The sequence below is a fragment of the Cetorhinus maximus genome, chromosome 13 (genome assembly GCF_964194155.1).
Source record: "Cetorhinus maximus chromosome 13, sCetMax3.hap1.1, whole genome shotgun sequence".
In the NCBI taxonomy this organism is placed as follows: domain Eukaryota; kingdom Metazoa; phylum Chordata; class Chondrichthyes; order Lamniformes; family Cetorhinidae; genus Cetorhinus; species Cetorhinus maximus.
The window spans coordinates 94,902,775-94,922,181 of NC_135891.1; the positions used below are offsets into that span (position 1 = coordinate 94,902,775).

The window sequence follows — 19,407 nt, forward strand, 5'->3', positions numbered from 1 at the left end:
GAGGATGCAATGAACATTTATCTCGGAAATGAAAGTTACATAGAGGCCAGGCCACCAAGGGATGTAGAGTCAGCAGATATACAAGGGGTTGGTCCATTTATCTTCGCATTTCTACTGATGCCAGTGAACTTTGAACAGTTATTCCCAGTCATGAGGAATCGAGGCACTGCCATTCACTTGCTCCTCCTCTTCCAGTCATGCACTTTGCACCTCCACTTTAAAAGGTAAGTGACTTCAGTACCGGAGTGTTATCCTGCTTTGCTGCACCTTCAAGTGTAAGATTTAAAAGGAGTCAACAGTAAATGCAACAGCTTGTCCACTGTTCTCATGGTTTCCCAGGCAAAATGTGTGCTTTCTGATGCTGCCACGCTCCTTCCCAGTAAACGGTGAAAACATTACAGGGCTTCCTTTTGTCAGTGAGAAGCAGCTCAAAGACCATCCAATCTGACAAATGCCTTGCTGGCCTGGCCCAGTGCACACTACCCACGCGCAATAAGAGGGAGCAGTGCCTTCGTAAATTTGGTATGGGCAGCTCTCCCTGCTGCTGGCACTGAATGCATTACTTTTGTTGACACTGATGGTTGGTTGACAGTAATGGCAGGCTGGAGTATAATGCAAAAACAATGCTGCAACACAGGTTAATAGGTGTGTAGCTGACCCATAACCTATACTCCTTTATTCTAAAATGGGGAGCCCACATTTCTGAACACGTCAATTGCAGCCTACATTTATACATCCACTGCAGAACAAAGTGAAATCCTTTGATGATGAAATTCAATTAATTCAGCCTCCTTGTTGTGCATCTCTTTTCTCCTGAAGGTTAAGCTCCCACAGAAATGAATCTATGTGTTACCTTATTTAAATGCCCTTTCTTCATTTATGAACACAGACTGGGTGTTGTTTAGGTAACATCACAGCTAGGTCTGGTCCCATCCTCAACTCATATCCGTTTACTCTTATGTTCATGATTGACCCCAGTTTCGATAGGCTGACACGAGACATGGATCTACCAAGTCACATATTTCTTCTCTGCTAGGCATAGGTTAGCATAGCCCAGAGCTAACATTTAACTCTAAATCACAGTAAGTTAATGGAGAATGCATGGAGATGCCCACAATATTCTCCGTTAACCTCAAGGTGGGTAAACACCACTAGAGTGTACAGCTAATAACATTTACCCATGTCTTACCCAGACTTATTAAAGAAACACAAAGGCAATAATGATAGCAATGTACCGACAATGAAATCAAACTTGATCTAATACAAATAAGTGCCTGTAATTCTTAAACTTTCTCTCAGTAAATTCTTAATGGAAGGTAGATCTTTTTTAACTGTGGATGCACACAGCACCAGAAATGCCAGCATTTATTTTATGAATTAGCAACTCTAGTACAAGAATTGTGCAATGGGACTAGATACTGTGAACAAAAGTAAAGAAGTCAGCACATACTGCACAAATGTTCCACCCATTAAAACTAACACACGAGTTCAAGCCCAAACTTGTACATCAGCACTATTTCTTTTAGAATTCCTATTGATCCATTCAAGTGTTTAGGCTAAATGAAGATTTCCTGGATTATTTTCATCTCATGTTTCGGCAATCTTTTTAAGGTTTAAAAACAGTATTGAGCAGACATATTTCAAAGGAAGCCATGAGTTAATGGTCTGGGAAAATTAGTCCTTTTACAATGGAGTGGTACCGTGAAAGGCTTTAATGTTTCTGGGAAGCACAGGGCCAGAAAGGGTAGTGAAGCTTTGAATGGGGAAGTTCAGTCTAGGAATCAAGGGGCATATCACATGGAAGAGATGAATTTTGCATTGAATTTTACAGAAGAATGCTGAAACTAGTATAAAACGTGTACAAGACATTGGATAGGTCAAATACCCTTTCAGGTATTGGGTGTAGTTCCCAGCTTTCCATTATTGAAAGACGCTATGCAAAACAGGGAGGATTCATTTGAATTATATTAGGTGAGAAGTTATAGCTAATGAAGATGATAGTTTTTCTCCCATCACTCCCAATCTACCTGTCCTCAGGAGAAGATTAATGGGTTGGGTGGAAAGTAAGAGATTTTCAAAAGTATGAAAAAGCTTTGAGAAGGTAAATAGTGCACAGCTGTTTCTACTGATTTGCAAATTGGTAACAAGGTGGTATAGATTAAGAATTTTCGCTGGAAGAAACAAGGGGGAAGTTAGGAGAATTTTTCTCTCCTACAGGAGGTTACTACAACATGGAATGCTATTAGGGAAGGACTAAAATTCCTTAAAAAGGAATTGGATTAGCGTTTGAAAGAATAAAGGATCTAGGTGACAGGCAGGAAAATGAGATTCAAGTAGTTGACTCCACTTAAACCAAAAAAAAACACACAGACACATGCACACCACCCTATGGGTCAAATGGCCTGTGATGCCTGAAACTACTCAATTACTGGACAAAATGGTACTTCAACAAAATTGCAATCAGAAGCATTCAAACAGACAAAATGACACTGAATAGTTAAAGAAAGGCTTGTTGTAATCCTGTTCAGTGTTTCATACCCTCCAATGATTGGGTGGTGGCTACCACGCCCTTTTCTGGCTCCGTTCTGAGAAACATGTTTGTGCCGGGACTGGATCTGAGCTCATAATAAGACAAACCTCACACGGGGAAGATGCGACACCAGACTCCAGAAGAAACAACTTTATCTGGTGGCTCTGTCTAGAGAGGAAACAGAAGTTTTAATGAAACAGTTTAAATATACACAGGTACCTTCAATGCTTAATTTATGTCAGTATATCCCCTGTGATGCTGCAAATAAGAGTCCAGACTAGATGTGGTCTTCAAGTGAAGCAGGATGAAAGTGTGTGGGATCATCAGACCAGGGCACACAAACACATATCAGTATCCATTTTAAAGTCACACACTCAGTTCTGAATTTTATATTTTCATCATAAATTTCCATTTCTACATTTATGCTGGAAACTGTTTCTGTAAACTTATCAAACTGCAATTACACTCTCCTGTCTTTAACTGAAAGCTGCAGTAGGTGGGGTATTTGCGAGCTAGGTCGTTGGTGAGTTACTAACAAAGTCTATGTACAGGTCGGCCACAATTTAATCGAACCGGAGAACAGGCTCAAGGGGTCGAATGGCCTTCCTTTATTCCTACTGTAGTCAGATCAAATCTTTGCATATCAAGCTTGAGTCAGGAGTTATGAAGTGTGTTGAAAAGCTGCTACAAATCTCCTTAGATTGGGCTACAGTGGAATCTCAATTATCCATCCATCACAATGCAAATGTTGGAAATTGTTAGCTAGAGTCCCCAAAATAACACAGCAGATTGCTGTTGTGAATTTAACAAGAAGTCCCAATTCCCACGGATTTCCTGTTATGCAGAATATTTTGAGAATGCATACATAACATTGCAAACAATTGAGGTTCCATTATATACTGAAACACGGAACACTGTCAGGGATGAGTCAACTCACACAATAACAGAACATAAGAAATAGGAGCAGGAGTAGACTACATGGCCCATCAAGCCTGTTTCGCCGTTCAATACAATCATGTCTGATTTTGGACTTCAACTCCATTTTCCCGCCCACTCCCCATATCCCTTAATTCCCTGAGACACCAAAAATCTGTCTATCTCAGCCTTAAATGTATTCAATAATGGAGCATCCACAACTCTCTAGGATTGAGAATTCCAAAGATTTACAACCCTTTGAGTGAAGACATTTCTCCTCATCTCAGTCCTAAATAGTCAGCCCCTTATCCTGATTGTGTTCCCATGATTTAGATTCCCCGACCAATGGAAACCATCTCTCAGCATCTATCCTATCAAGCCTCTTCGGAATTTTATAGGTTTCCATGTGATCGCCTCTCATTCTTCTAAATGCCAGGGAAAATAAGCCCAATTTACTGAGTCTTTCATCACAGGACAGCCTTCTCATCAATTTAGTGAATCTTTACTGTACCATCTCCAATGTGAGGATATCCTTTCTTAAGTGTGGAGACCAAAACTGCACACACAACTCCACATGCAGTCTCACCAAAATCCTGTACAACTTTAGCAAGACTTCTTTATTTTTGTACTCCAATCCCCTGGCAATAAAATCCAACGTGCCATTTACCCTCCTAATTGTTTGCTGCACCTGCACACTAACTTTCTGCGCTCCTTGTATCAGCACACCCAAGTATCTTTGAACACCAACACTTACAAGTTTCTCCCCTTTTAAAAAATATTCTGCTTTTTATTCTTACAACCAAAGTGATTAACTTCACATTTCCCTATATTATAAACCATCTGCCATTTTGTTGCCCACTCAGTAAGTCTATATCTCTTTGCAGCCTCTGTGTCCTCCCCACAGCTTACCTTTCCACCTAGTGGAATTTAGATACATGGCTCTCTGTCTCTTCATCTAAGTCATTAATATAAGTTGCAAATAGTTGAGGCCCCAGCACTGACCCTTGTAGCAGTCCATTATTCACTGCCTGCCAACTTGAAAAAGGCCTGTTTATGCCTACTCTCTGTTTTCTATCCATTAACCAATCCTCTATCCATGTTACTATATTACCCCCAATTCCATGAGCCCTGATTTTGCCTATTAACCTTTTGTGTGGCACCTTATCGTATACCTTTGGAAATCCAGGTATACTACACCTACTAGTTCCCCTTCTACCCTACTAGCTACATCCTCAAAACGCTAATAAACTTGTCACACGGGATTCCCCTTTCGTAAAAACATGCTGACTTGTTCAAATCATACTATACTTTTCTAAGTGCCTTGTTAAGACTTCCTTAATAATAGATTCCAGGACTTTCCCAAGAACTGATGTTTGGCCAACTGGCCTGTAGTTCACTGTTTTCTCTCTCCCTCCTTTCTTGAAAAAAGTGACACTTGCCAACTTCCAATCTAGTGGGACCATTCCTGAATCTAAGAAATTTTGGAAAATCATTGCTAGCACAGCCACTATCTCTGCAGCGATCTTGTTTAGAACCCTAGGGTATAGGCCATCAGGTCCCAGGGATTTGTCAGATTTTAGTCCATTATATTTCTCCAATATTTAATCCCTGCTGATATTAATTTCCCTAATTTCTTCACTCTTTTTAGCCCCTAAGTTACTGTCTATTTCTGGTACGGAAGCTGTGTCATCTACCGTGAAGGCAGACATGAATATCTGTTCAATGCCTCTGCCATTTCCTCATTCCCCATGATAATTTTTCTTGTTTCTGCTTCTGAGACCCAACGTTTACTCTCTTTCTTTTTATAAAAGCTCTTACAATCTGTTTTTAAATTTCTGGCTAGTTTACTCTCATGTTCTATTTTGTCTCTTTTTATCAGCTTTTTGCTGGTTTCTAAAGCACTCCCAATCCTCAGACTTGCTACTGTTCTTTGCAACATTGTAAGCTTCGTCCTTTAATCTAATACTATCCTTAACTTCCTAAGCGAGCCATACATGGGTCCTTCTTGCTGAGTTTTTGTTCTTCAATGGAATGTATATGGAATATACAGAAAAACATTCAAGTAGGGGTTTTTATCCAACACATACCAAGCTACTAGATAACGGTCAAGCTGAAATCTTTGCAATCTTTCCCTTCCTTGGCTGGGGTGTTAACCAATTCTAGTGCACTTTACATCCTGACCGAGATCAACTAATTCAAGCCACACAAGAAAGGGCTGCGGGACTTGGCAGCACTAGGGGAGTTCCTGGGGTTTAGGAGATATGGTTGGTGTTCTTTAGTCTGCTACTGATGAATGGATCATGGGGATAGGTAGCACAAGAAATATGTAATGGAATGTGGGTACAACTCACTGGGGAAAATCTTGGAATATAACAGCATGTGGGCAGAGGGAATTTTAGGACCTGGCAAGGCTGGGATGGGCAGTCCTGAAGTCTGACAGCACTAGGAGGAATAATTTCATCTCCTCAAATTTACCTGTTAGTTTCTGAGACCAGGATCTAGCCCATGCCCATTCATAAGCTGGTTTTCAGCACTTTTAACACATTTTCCCGTTCTAATTATGAATACAAATGGAAAACACAGTATTAGACTGCCGAAAACCACCCTGGTGCTAGGTGCATACACGATCTAATGCCCAGTAACAGGCTTAAGAAAATTCTCATACAGGACGAAGTGATAGCGGGTTGAGATGACCCGGGAATGAGTTACAACAGGCGAGGATAATTTGCACCAGGTAGAATTGATTTAATCGATATACAGAAAGACTGCAAGTAGGTCAAACCAGAAACACAAACCATTGCCTAATCGTCAACCTCAAGCCCGAGGCCAGGAGTCTCCAGCCTGCAGCCTCATATGTGTGGTTCCCGATCTTGATCGATTGATACTATTTTGATGGTAATCAAATGGCTTGTGTTTTGACTAAATATTTTAAAAATGGCTCTTCTTGTTATTAAGGCTGTCAACCCCTACCCTTGGTCCCTGACAGAGGTTAAGCTTCACTTTATCGATGCATTCCTGACAGGATTTGAGAATCTTATGAATAGAACTTTTGCAAATTCGTTACATTGTTATAAATTGTATTTTGTGTTCAGGAAATAGAATTTCAGTTTTTTAAATCATTGCTTTAAGTTCAGTTCTGATTTGCTGCTCTTTAACAAACACAAAATGTGAGGCAAAGTATAATTCTATTTTTTGATAGTCCTAGAATAGAAAAGTCTGCCCTGGTATTTTTCTCCACTTGAGCCAGTGTAATCCCATCCTCTTGCTCACTCTATACCTTCAACAATCCTTTTTAACAAACAACTATAGTCACCATAACTAATATATTGCACATTGCATATCAACCCTGCTATAAAACAGCATATCCTCTGACTGAATGACCATAAGCAATGCTACAGAAGGTGACAGATACAAACAGAAAGAAACCCAATCATTTTATGCCAAGATTGATTATAAAGTAGGGAAGCTTGCAGACAAGCCTTAAACATTAAATTTACAAATATCTGGTCTGCAAACTTCTGCAGTGGAAGCAAACTCTCACTGGCCTAGAGCCTCATGTCCAGGAGCCCCAACCAAGACTCACTACAATGCAAAATGACTGGTAAAAACCAGTGGATAATTTGAGTCAAAGTATGTTTTAATATGATTTGCTTTATTAATAATGTAGTATGTAAACATTCTACAGGCCTCGTCCTTCATGGCACTGGGGTGCAAGACTAGCCAGCCTCCAGGTTTGGCAATCTGCCTCTGACCATATGCTCCAGATTTCAAACTAACTATGAGAAATGTCAAAAGACCACGAATCTGTTTTTTTGGAGTGCAATACCTACAAATGCGGAGCTATATTACATCCTACTTAGAGGAGCTTATTGGTCTTTTCATTGAGGGTTTTATTAATCAAAACAGAAGTTCAGCTTATCTTCATTAACGTATACCAGAAAAAAATCAAACAACTACTGACACTTATTGGTGAAAGACAGTCCAATGATCACTTCGAAATTTTGACAAGAGACACTGATCGAATCTCCACAATTCTAGGATGATGGTCAAGGATTACTGTAAATCCCAGTGTATCGAATGGAGGAATTCCTACAATTTTAAGGGCATTTAGTGATTGGAAAGGTGAATTTTCCGTCAGCGCGCGGGAAAGCTTTGATCAGTTTCACAGGAATTGTAAACAAAACAGCTCCGGGGCTGTGCTGCCTCTAAATAAAAAGGGGCAAGATCCATATCCGACCTCGGGACACAGCGCAACACCAACACTGCAACCTTCAGGGACCCTGCTCCACCACAAACAGCTCACTCACCAGCAATCCTGAGCGGAATTCCAGCAGCCAGCCTGCTGGGCGCTACCCAGTTCCGAAGGAATGTTGGATACTGTCACAAGATGACGTTCGCAACACAATCCGGCTACATTGTAGCCATTTTAAAACATTGTCTCAAACATCGCGAGACTCTGCGTTCGAGGTGGGGCAGCCACACAAGTTTAAAGGCTTCCTGTGTCCGGGAGTCACTCCCAGTGCAATACAATCTGCACCCAATGTAAAATAGTGTGTATCCAGTGCAATACAATCTGCACCCAATGTGGAATACAGTCCGTACTCAGTGCAATACAGTGTAAAATGCAGCGCTTACCCAGTGCACTGGGTACGCACTGTAGTTCACATTGGGTGCAGATTGTATTGCACTGGATACACACTATTTTACATTGGGTGCAGATTTAATTGCACTGGGTACACACTATTTTACATTGGGTGCAGATTGTATTGCACTGGGTACGCACAGTATTTTACATTGGGTGTAAATTGTATTGCACTGGGTGAGCACTGTATTCCATATTGGGTGCAGATTGTATTGCACTGGGTACGCACAGTATTTTACATTGGGTGCAGATTATACTGCACTGGGTACGCACTGTATTTTACATTGGATGTAGGTTGTATTGTACTGGGTACGCACTGTATTTCACATTGGGTGCAGATTGTATTGCATTGGGTACGCACTGTATTTCACATTGGGTGCAGATTGTATTGCACTGGGTACGCACTGTATTTGTACATTGTGTGTAGGTTGTATTGCACTGGGTATGCACTGTATTTTACATTTTATTGCACTGGGTAAGCAATGTATTTTACATTGTATTGCACTGGATATGTACTGTATTTTACATTGGGTGCAGATTATATTGCACTAGGTATACAATGTATTTTACATTGTATTGCACCCAATGTAAAATACAGTCCGTACCCAGTGCAATACAATCTACACTAAAGGCAAAATACCCAAAGCAATATAACGTGTCCAATGCCATGCCCACTTGGTTATGTCCAGAATTTCTAGAAAAATGAACACTACTTTTAAAAAGCAACATGGAGAATGGACAATCTATGTTATAATGCAATAAAGTCAAAGGCGGTCAGGTGATTTCATTCCTTGTCTGCAAATATCCACAAAACTTCCCAAGGCTGGAAGCAGCTTGCTTGTCCTGTCAGGACAACAAATGTAAACAACCTTTTGGAACACTCCTGAGAAGATATTAAAAATGCAATGGATTTCTCCTGTAGGCTTGGTGCTACTATTGTCTAACTGCCAACAGAGATTGATGCACAATGACCGCACAGACGTAGTGGTTGCAGAATGAAACTCCACAAAAACACACTCTATCACAAGGAAATGCAAATGGCTGAGATTCAAACCCCATTGTATATCAAAGTTAATGTTGTCAGGGACCATTGTGTGGACCATGAGAAACCGATACTATGGTCACCCAAGTGAATCAAGCTTGCAATTAAAAACATTTACTAACACACATCTTGGGCAGCAGCCTCAAGTCAGTCAGTCTTGGAGTTAAAGAGATCACAAAGGGAAGAGGTCCCACCCAGCAAAAAAGGACCCTGCCTAGAATCCCCTAAAAGGCAGGGAGGCAGGGCTATCCTTTTACCTACTGATTTGCAGAACCAAGCCTGATCTTCATTACAGGGGCTCAACTTCATTTTAACTGGAGCAAAGCCAGAAACCTGCTGTTGCAAGGAGTAGTCCACTTTGAATTCACCGCCAGAAACTTCTAACTCCATTTTCTTCAGTGAACCAAAATGAAATCATCAGGCAACAGCTGCAACATTTCCAGCTTTCATCTTGAAAAAACAAGCGTAATAGTGACTTTTTGTACATTTCTGTGCATGATACCTTTTTTGTAATCACATTTTCTTGTATGTGTGTGCCTTGTGTGAATGTGTGAGTGGGTGCTGTTGGTTGTTGGAAAATAAACATTTATTTTTTTCTTTTTTAAAACTTATGTTACGACCAGCTGAGGATCAGTCGAACGGCTCCCCTCTTGTCCCTCTCCTTGTTTGATCGCAACAGCTTTTTTGTTTGAACAGGATATACTTGCCAACTCCACGTATGCAATCACACAGATATGCGCACACACACTCGAAGTATTGGTTAAGTTAGGGCCCATAAAAAAAGCAAAAGAGTATGCAGACTGTCGCTTGATGAACTGGGTGGCTTCAGGCTGGATATGATGTGATAAATGCTTCCAATTTAAAGATGTAGACCACTGAGTTGGTCACTCTTCGGGTGATGGTAGTGCTGCTTTGAATTCTTTTAAGAAATCCCTGTCTGCAGGAGGGTGTCCCTGCATGATCAGTCAGCAAACCAGGTGTGTTGGAGAAAAAAAGGAGGCAGGAGGGACCCCATGTCGGTCTTCTCCCTCAGCTGCTTGTCCGTGGCTCTGCTGAGAAAATGTGCTTAAAACATACAAAGGATTGACTTGCACCTCATCTTCTGACTAGGCACTTTACAGCCTTCCGGACTGAATATTGAGTTCAACAATTTTAGATCATGAACTCTCTCCTCCATCCCCACCCCCTTTCCGATCCCCCCCTTTTTTTCCCAACAATTTATATAGATTTTTCTTTTCCCACCTATTTCCATTATTTTTAAATGTATTTCTATCCATTGTTTTATCTCTACCTTTTAGCCTTTTTCGATTCCTTCACCCCACCCCACCCCCACCCCCACTAGGGCTATCTGTACCTTGCTTGTCCTGCTTTCTACCCTTAATGTCACCATTAGCACATATCTCAGATAATATCACCACTGTCAACACCTCTTTGTCCTTTCGTCTATGACATCTTTTGGCAATCTCCACCTAACACTGGCCCTATATCCAGCTCTATCTGTCCCACCCCCTCCTTAAACCAACTTATATTTCACCTCTCTTCTATTTTTACTTAGTTCTGTTGAAGGGTCATTCGGACTCGAAACGTTAACTGTGTTCCTCTCCGCAGATGCTGCCAGACCTGCTGAGTTTTTCCAGGTATTTTTGTTTTTGTCAAAGGATTGACTTGTCATGTGACCATCCTTCTCCAACTGCCGGGGGATTCAACAAAAGACATTATCCGTTTATTCCAAAGGTGACTTGATTAGCACATGTCTGGAAGCGAACTTAGCCAAAGTCCCATTGTCCAAGGGATCAGTCTTAATGGCCCATTTCCAACAATTGGATACCATCTATGATTGCCATAGATGCCTTGCTAATGAGACAGGTGTTGTGTGTTCCTCACACTCCCCTGAACTCATTGGCTGGAGTTTTCCAGCCCCTTCGCGGTGGGTTTCCCCACAACGGGGCCGGCGAGCCGATGAAACCTCTGTTCACATCAGCGGGACCCAAAGATCCCACCAGCGTGAGAGGCTGGGAAATTCCGGCCATTGTCTTTGACAGGTTTTGCCAACCAACTGACTCTACTCTAATGACTTGGAATGTGGAACGTATGGTAATACAAATTGAGGTTAATCATCTTGGGCTGTGAGTTCAAATCGCTTTAGTCCCTGTGTTTTTTAAAAGTCTGTTTTTAAAAAGTTTGATTCAGGTTTCTAGCCGATGAATTAAAAACCATTATTTGGCATAAAGCACATCTTTATGATACTTATCAGAAGGCCTGTCCTATGTGTGTTCTTGGGTGTCACAGCACTCACAATACTTCTTTAAAACACATCTTATTGCAGTTAAAAGCAAAATACTGCAGATGCTGGAAATCTAGAACAAAAACAAAAATACCTGGAAAAACTCAGCAGGTCTGACAGCATCTGCGGAGAGGGATACAGTTGATGTTTCGAGTCCGTATGACCCTTCATCAGAACTAAGACATATAGAAATGAGATGAAATATAAGCTGGTAGAAGGGCGTGGGACAGGAGAGCTCGAAAGGAGGCCAGTGATAGGTGGGGGCCAAGAAGAGACTGCCAAAGATGTCATAGACAAAAGGACAAAGGGGTGTTGACGGTGGTGATATTATCTAAAGGGTGTGCTAATGGGGCCATAAAGGGTAGAAAGCAGGACAATCTAGTGACAGATGGCCTTAGTGGGGGTGGAGTGGAGGCAAGGGATCGAAATGGGCTAAAAAGTGGAGATGAAACAATAGATTGAAATAAATAAACCATTTCTTGCTATCTTGACTCCATTCTCTCTCCCCTTGTCCAGTCTCTTCCCACCTACATCCGCAATTCCTCTTACGCCCTACATCATATCAACAATTTCCAGTTCCCTGGCCCCAACCGCCTCCTCTTCACCATGGACGTCCAATCCCTTTATACCTCCATCCCCCACCGGGATGGTCTGAGGGCTCTCCACTTCTTCCTCGAACAGAGGCCCGAACAATCCCTATCCATCACTACTCTCCTCCGTCTGGCTGAACTTGTTCTCTCACTGAACAATTTCTCCTTAAACTCCTCTCACTTCCTCCAAATAAAAGGTGTGGCTATGGGTATCCGCATGGGCCCCAGTTATGCCTGTCTCTTTATGGGGTATGTGGAACATTCCTTGTTCCAGTCCTACTCAGGCCCCCTCCCACAACTCTTTCTCCGGTACATTGATGATTACTTCGGTGCTGCCTCATGCTCTCGTCTGGACCTGGAAAAATTTATTAATTTTGATTCCAATTTCCACCCCTCCTCATTTTCACGTGGTCCATCACTGACACTTCCCTTCCCTTCCTTGACCTCTCTGTCTCAATTTCTGGTGATAGACTGTCCAGCAATATTCATTACAAGCCTACCGACTCCCACAACTACCTCGACTAGAGCTCCTCACACCCTGCTTCCTGTAAGGACTCCATCCCATTCTCTCAGTTCCTTCGCCTCCGTTGCATCTGTTCTGATGATGCCACTTTCCAAAACAGTTCCTTTGAAATGTCTTCCTTCTTCCTTAACCGAGGTTTTCCACCCACGGTGGTTGACAGGGCCCTCAACCGTGTCCGGCCCATCTCCCGCGCATCCGCCCTCACACCTTCTCCTCCCAGAAACATGATAGGGTCCCCCTTGCCCTCACTTATCACCCCACCAGCCTCCGCGTTCAAAGGATCATCCTCTGCCATTTCCGCCAACTCCAGCATGATGCCACCACCAAACACATCTTCCCTTCACCCTCCCTGGCGGCATTCCGCAGGGATCGTCCCCTCCAGGACACCCTAGTCCACTCCTCCATCAACCCCTACTCCTCAACCCCCTCCCACGGCACCTTCCCATGAAACCACAGAAGGTGCAACACCTGCCCCTCCTCACCGTCCAAGGGCCCAAACACTCCTTTCAAGTGAAGCAGCATTTCACTTGCACTTCCCTCAATTTAGTCTACTGCATTCGCTGCTCCCAATGCAGTCTCCTCTACATTGGAGAGACCAAACGCAGACTGGGTGACTGCTTTGCGGAACACCTTAGGTCTGTCCGCAAGCATGACCCAGACCTCCCTGTCGCTTGCCATTTCAACACACCACCCTGCTCTCATGCCCACATATCTGCCCTTGGCCTGCTGCAATGTTCCAGTGAAGCTCAATGCAAACTAAAGGTACAGCACCTCATCTTCTGACTAGGCACTTTACAGTCTTCCGGACTTAATATTGAGTTCAACAACTTCAGATCATGAACTCTCTCCTCCAACCCCAACCCCTTTCTGATCCCACCTTTTCCAATAATTTATAATTTAAAAAATATATATATTTTTCTTTTCCCACCTATTTCCATTATTTTTAAATGTATTTCCATCCATTGTTTTATCTCTACCTTATAGCCTATTTCGATCCCTTCCCCCCACCCCACCCCCACTAGGGCTATCTGTCAACACAAAAACAAAAATACCTCGAAAAACTCAGCAGGTCCGACAACATCTGCGAAGAGGAACACAGTTACGTTTCGAGTCCGTATGACTCTTCAACAGAGGGCTATCTGTCACTTGCTTGTCCTGCTTTCTACCCTTAATGATTACCCTTAATCATTAGTATATTCCTCAGCTAATATCACCACCGTCAAAACCCCTTTGTCTTTTTGTCTATGACATCTTTAGCAATCTCTTCTTTGCCTCCAGCTATCACTGGCCCTCTATCCAGCTCTACCTGTCCCACCCCCTTCAACCAGCTTATATTCCACCTCATTTCTATATTTCTTAGTTCTGTTGAAGAGTCATACAAACTCGAAACGTTAACTGTATTCCTCTCCGCAGATGCTGTCAGACCTGCTGAGTTTTTCCAGCTCTTTTTGTTTTTGTTTCTGCTTCTCTATTCACTGATGCTGCCGGACCTGCTGAGTATTTCCAGCATTTCCTGTTATTCCTCCAAAATCCTTCCTTCTTTTAGGAGTAGTTTTTCCTTATCCAAACTTTTTGAACACCTCTATCAGATCTTCAATTTTAACTTCCATTTTAATGTAAAGATTTTAATTGTGAAGTTGAAAAATGGTAACATTGGTGAACTCCACTGCATTATGTCTAATTTATAGTCCCGAACCTAAATGCAACTTTCTTATTTAGTGTATACAGACTTGGTGTAAAGCTTCAGCCATCATGCGCATTGTCATCACCAGCACACAAAGTGTGTCGGCCACTAAATGGTTTAGTTAATGAGCTTGATATTTGTATTTGCCCATAAGGGTAATTGTCATCGCCATGGAGGCCCCATAGATGAAGAGTTGGCATGCAGTGTCCCTGTCCAGTTCAAAAGGAGTTGAGGAGTGTTCAACTGTGAGATGACCAGTTGATCTCTGGTTGAGTGAATGTAGAGTCAGAGATGATATGATAATTTGTAGGGGCATTTGCTGTCCACTCTTCATATCAGTGAGTTGATAAAGAAGAGTCAGTGGTATCAGATAAGATAGGGTGGCAGGGTTATTTGAGAGCTCAGGGGGTGGTTGTCCCTGCCCTTTTGTGAGTCACCTGAAACCCAGGTAATGGTTATATCCCCCAGGATTACAAACCATGGCCAAGGTTTGAAGCAGCAAATATTTGGTGGTGATGGCGGAAGAGCTAGAACTTTGAGGAATAATGGCTGCTTACAGGTGGAGGATCATTTGGGAAGGGGACTTGTGTTTCCTTGAAGCACACATGAGGAAGGCAACGGGAAGCCATCTCATGTATTATTTTCCCTAGTCATTTTTCTCATTGCTCATTGAAGCTGAAAATGGGAGGCTCTTACTGAAGAGGAAAGTGCAGGGCTGACTGCAAGGCATGGAGAAATGAGCAGAGGATCTGCCCTTGGACAGATCAACACTACATCAGGTAAGGTTGGGTACCTTGAAGACAGCTGTACCGTTGCTGTCAGAATGAATTACCAATGTGATTTTGTTTCTATGAACTCTCACCTTCCGAAGTGCACTCTCTACTCTCAGCTCGCGACTGGTCAAAGATCACAGGGCAGTCAGGGGGAACCTTTCAAAGGTACCCTGAAAGCCTACTTGAAGAAGATTGGCTTTGACCTCAACAGATGGGAAGGGAGTGCACTGGACCATCCACGATGGCGAGCACTGGTTCACTAAGATGTAATGGTTTCTAAGTAGGGGGGAATGACAAAGGCCAAAGATGTGAGCGCAAGAAGAAAGCTCAAGAAGGCACGCAACCTGTCATCGAGCACGAACTGACCAACTGACTGACTAATAACCGACTGCTGATATGGAATGTGGATTTCTTTTTCCTCTTAATGCTATTTTTCCCTTGGCCTTTTACTTTTCTTTTTCCACCTCCTTTACCTTACTCTGACTGCACCCCTATCGCTTACAGACTCTCTCTCTATTCCCCCACCTCCTTTTCTCTCCTTCTCCCTGTGGCAAGCTTCATTTTGCTCCGAGGAATGACCATTAGTTAATGTTACTACATGTATTCACCTATTTTGCTAAAGCATTTGAAGGATGAAGATGTGGAGGAGCTGTGTTGCTGACTGTTGGTAACCACCAGGAAGAGAGTAGAGCAGATTGCATATGATACAAGCTGCATAGTAGCACAGGGTTGAATATTCACCACATTAATGTGTGGCCAACAAACTCAAACAGGAGAACAATGTCACTTAGAATGTACCACGTGAATACTCAAGGAGTGTAATTCGTTCATCTGTGCTCTGTCTGAAGGCTGATGCTTCATCCTGAGCTGTTTCCTTGGCAGTTTTTGTCAGTGGTGTTTTACCATTGCCTTCCACTCTCAGGGACAGGGTGAGGAGGCGGGTCCCAAGTCTACCTCAGCCTGAGCGAGAATTGAACCCATACTGTTGCCATTAGTCTAAACCACACCCGAACCATCTGAGCTAACTGGCCCCCTATCCAATTTAAATACCTCTTATTTTTGCCTCTATTGAAGATGGTGACTGTTTCTGGGGTATAATGACATGGGCTTTGGCAGCTTTCTGCTACTTCATCAAAGAGGGCCATTTATGTGTGTGTGAGCTTGGACTGTGAACTTTACAGGAAATTTAACTCCAGAGATTACCAAAGCTGAACATGATTCTGTCCTCATCCAACACGTACCCTAAAAAAATTTCTATTAGAGTTCATTGGAAACTAGCCAGGAGTGGGAAATCTTACTTATTTTCCATCTTCAGGAGCAACATCTTTATTCCTTTTTCCCTCTCCAAACCTCAGAAGGTACTCAAGCCCATGATCTGCATGGCTACAGTATGAGCAGCCAAGGAGTTGTGATTACTGGCATTAAAGGGCGGAATTTTCCGTCCTTGTTGGCATCGGGCATCATGGCGGGTGTGAACGGACAATATGGTGGGAAGGCCAAAAATTGGTTTCATGATGTCGTGAAACCAGTTTGTGATCGTCCGATGTACCTGTCAATGGCAGGCCATGTTTCCCGACGCTGCAGGTTGGGAACGTCATTTTAATACACCTGCATATCATTATAACCCCTGCTCCTGCATATCATTATAACCCCTGCTCACCGGAATCATCCCCCAGTGCTGGATCATCTGTGCACGTTGGCATGTTTCACAATTGTACATAAGCGACGTGCACCTGATGGGCTGCACTACGCTCAGGACTTCGAGGTTTGTTTGCCTACCTTTCTTCGGACAGCACTCGTCGCCAATGGTGCCAGGCTTCACAGGCAGCACCACATCACTTTTAGGGGGTGCTCACGGGCAGGTCTCTACCTACCAGATCAGCTGTAAGGTGGGGGTGGCTTTTCAACTGCTGCAGGGCTAGGGCTTGCTTGGGGAAGAGGGCGAAGTGGCCTCAGGCATGGGAAGAGGCAGCAGGGCTAGGGCTGTACTGGGGAAGGGGGGTATCCCAAGGTGTGTGTGGGGGCACATGTTTATCTGTGCAAGTGGCTTCAAGATGGTGAGGGCTGAGGCAGTCTCCAGAGGAGATGAGGCCAGATGGGGATGTGCGGGTGTATGTGAGAGAGTGAGTGGTGATGTACCTTGAGCTGACAGTGAGTGAGATACCAGTGAACGTGTGATGGCCATGTGAGCGTGTGAGTTTAGAGTGATGGGATGGTTGACTTACCTTGGCTGCTCGAATGAGATCATTCATCTGTTTTCTGCACTGGATGGCCGACCTCTTGTGTGCAGCACTGGCACTGACCACCTCTGCCACCGCCTCCCAAGCCAGAGTGATGAAACTGTGGCCTCATGTGGCCAGAGAAGGGGTAGAGGACATCGCGGCGGGCCTCCACGGTGTCCAGAAGGCGTCCCAGGGGTGAGTCACTGAATTGGGGGGGCTGCACTCTTCTTGGCTTTTGGGGCCATGTCTTCACTGGTGCCCTCCTGGGCTGCAGCATTGAGAAGTGTGTGCGTGGCTGCAGTTTCAATATGGTGCCCAGCCTGAGGAAGCAGCGAGCTAACAGCTTGGTGGACAAATTGGAGGCCACCCACCAGCGAAACAACATGTTTCCTGTGGCTGCGTAGCTAATGAGGCAGAAATGGGATGATGCAGCCCGAAAAGGCGCCATTGCAGCTGGCAGGTAAAACATCCTTTTTCCCACCCGCTAACGCACTTAGCACAAATCTGGGATGATTCTGTCATGGGGGGGCTTGACAGCAAAACATTCTGGTGTGACTACATATTCCTAGTTGGACTGTGAAATTTTGATCCTTGCGTTAGAGTCCCACACATCTGGGTAGATTCACCAAGAAATCCAATAGGGAATTCAGAAGAAGCATCTTTAGCCAAAGAGCGGTGAGAATGTGGAACTCATTACCACAGGGGAACAATAGTATAGATACATTTAAGGGGAGTGTAATGACTTAACAGATCGGACAGGTATCAACAAGAAACAGAACAAATGTTATTACAAGAGCTTTTCAGATGTTACATGTTCGACCAGGACTCTCATCAGGAAGGCCCGCCCCTCCCAGATTACGCGCGCTTAGGGCTGCAATGGTCGGAACCTCCAAGAACATCACGTGACCCCTGATAGAAAGCAGGAGAGGCTAATACCTTCAGTTACTACAGGGGGGCTAGACAAGCATATGAGGGAGAAGGGAATAAGGATTATAGGGTTATGATGTAGATTTAGATGAGCAAAGGTACACTGATGTATTTGATAAGCTTCTGCAAATTCCTTTTGCTAACTCACAATGAGACAATGAGACAATGAGACATCTATGGGGAACAGGACTGGGTAGAAAGGCAAAAAGCCAGCAGAGCAGATGGCAACCCCCTAAGGGAATGTGAAATTAGAGATGTTACAATTACGAGGTTTATAAAATTATTATATTTTGGGACTGCACCTTTAAATTTAAGGTAAAATGAGCAGGGTCATGTGACATGTTCTGCAGCCTGCCTGACAGTTAAGCCGTGGTGGTTTGACTGTTGGAGGTCAGAGGAAAGCTTAGGCAGCTTTACTGAGAAGAATATGCAAGCTATTTACACTTGGAGACGATGGCAGCAGGCTCTAAGTTTATTATGGGCTGAATCTTCGGCTTGGCGAGCGGGGGCGGGGCCCACTCATCGAGGCGTAAAATGATGCGTGGTGATGTCCGGCGTGCACCCAGACGTCACAGCGCGTCATTCAGACTTTCAGTTTGGCGGGCACGCAGCTGACTTGGCTGCGCGGCCGCTGAACTGTCAAAGGCCTGTTAAGGCCATTTAACTGTCAATTAAAATAACTAATGGAGTTGCCCGTCCAACCTTAAGGTTGGCGGGCAGCTGAAGAGCCCAGGCGGCCTTCGCATTTTTCATGGAACCTCATCCACGGGCGGGATGAGGTTTCATGAATGATTTTAAATTTTGAAAAAATTTTTTATTGAAATTAATGCACATGTCCCAGCTCATGTGACAGTTTCACATGAGGGGACATGTTCGAATATTTTTAAAAAATCTTTTTTTCAGTGTTTCACACTCAAATTAATCTCCACGAGGCAGCTTCGTGCCTCAGGGAGATTTCTGCTCTCAGACCGCACTCCCGACTCAGGCAGCCACTAGCCCCACCCACACGGGGAGCGCACAGTGCTTCTGGGTACGCATCACGCTGGGCGGGCCTTAATTGGCCCGCCCTTGTACAATGGCGGCACGGACCCGATTGGGGGCGCGATTGTGTCCGTGCCCAGCCTCGCCCGCTCCCGCACTGCCCGTCCAACAGGAAGAAAATAGAACCTGAGTCTCACAAAGGTGTTGAAGGTAAGGAATTGTAAGCAATTGTGCTGTAAACTGAATACTTACCTCTCAGCTGGAAGGGAGTTGGGATCAAGGGTAGCTAATTCG

The 19,407-nt window shown here is 43.8% G+C and overlaps 1 protein-coding gene and 1 long non-coding RNA gene across 3 annotated transcripts in view; one reads left to right on the forward strand and one right to left on the reverse strand.

Moving 5' to 3' along the window:
* znf414 (zinc finger protein 414) overlaps positions 1–7,889 on the reverse strand; it is a 29,556-nt gene extending 21,667 nt beyond the window's left edge. The window contains exons 1-2 of the mRNA XM_078555847.1: positions 7,753–7,889; positions 2,539–2,698 (exon numbers count right to left, since the gene is read on the reverse strand). Coding sequence (XP_078411973.1) covers positions 2,539–2,596 — 58 coding nt within the window. The 5' untranslated portion in view covers positions 2,597–2,698; positions 7,753–7,889. The remainder of the gene's footprint in view (positions 1–2,538; positions 2,699–7,752) is intronic.
* LOC144688856 (uncharacterized) overlaps positions 1–19,407 on the forward strand; it is a 72,465-nt gene that overhangs the window by 12,761 nt on the left and 40,297 nt on the right. The window lies entirely within an intron of this gene.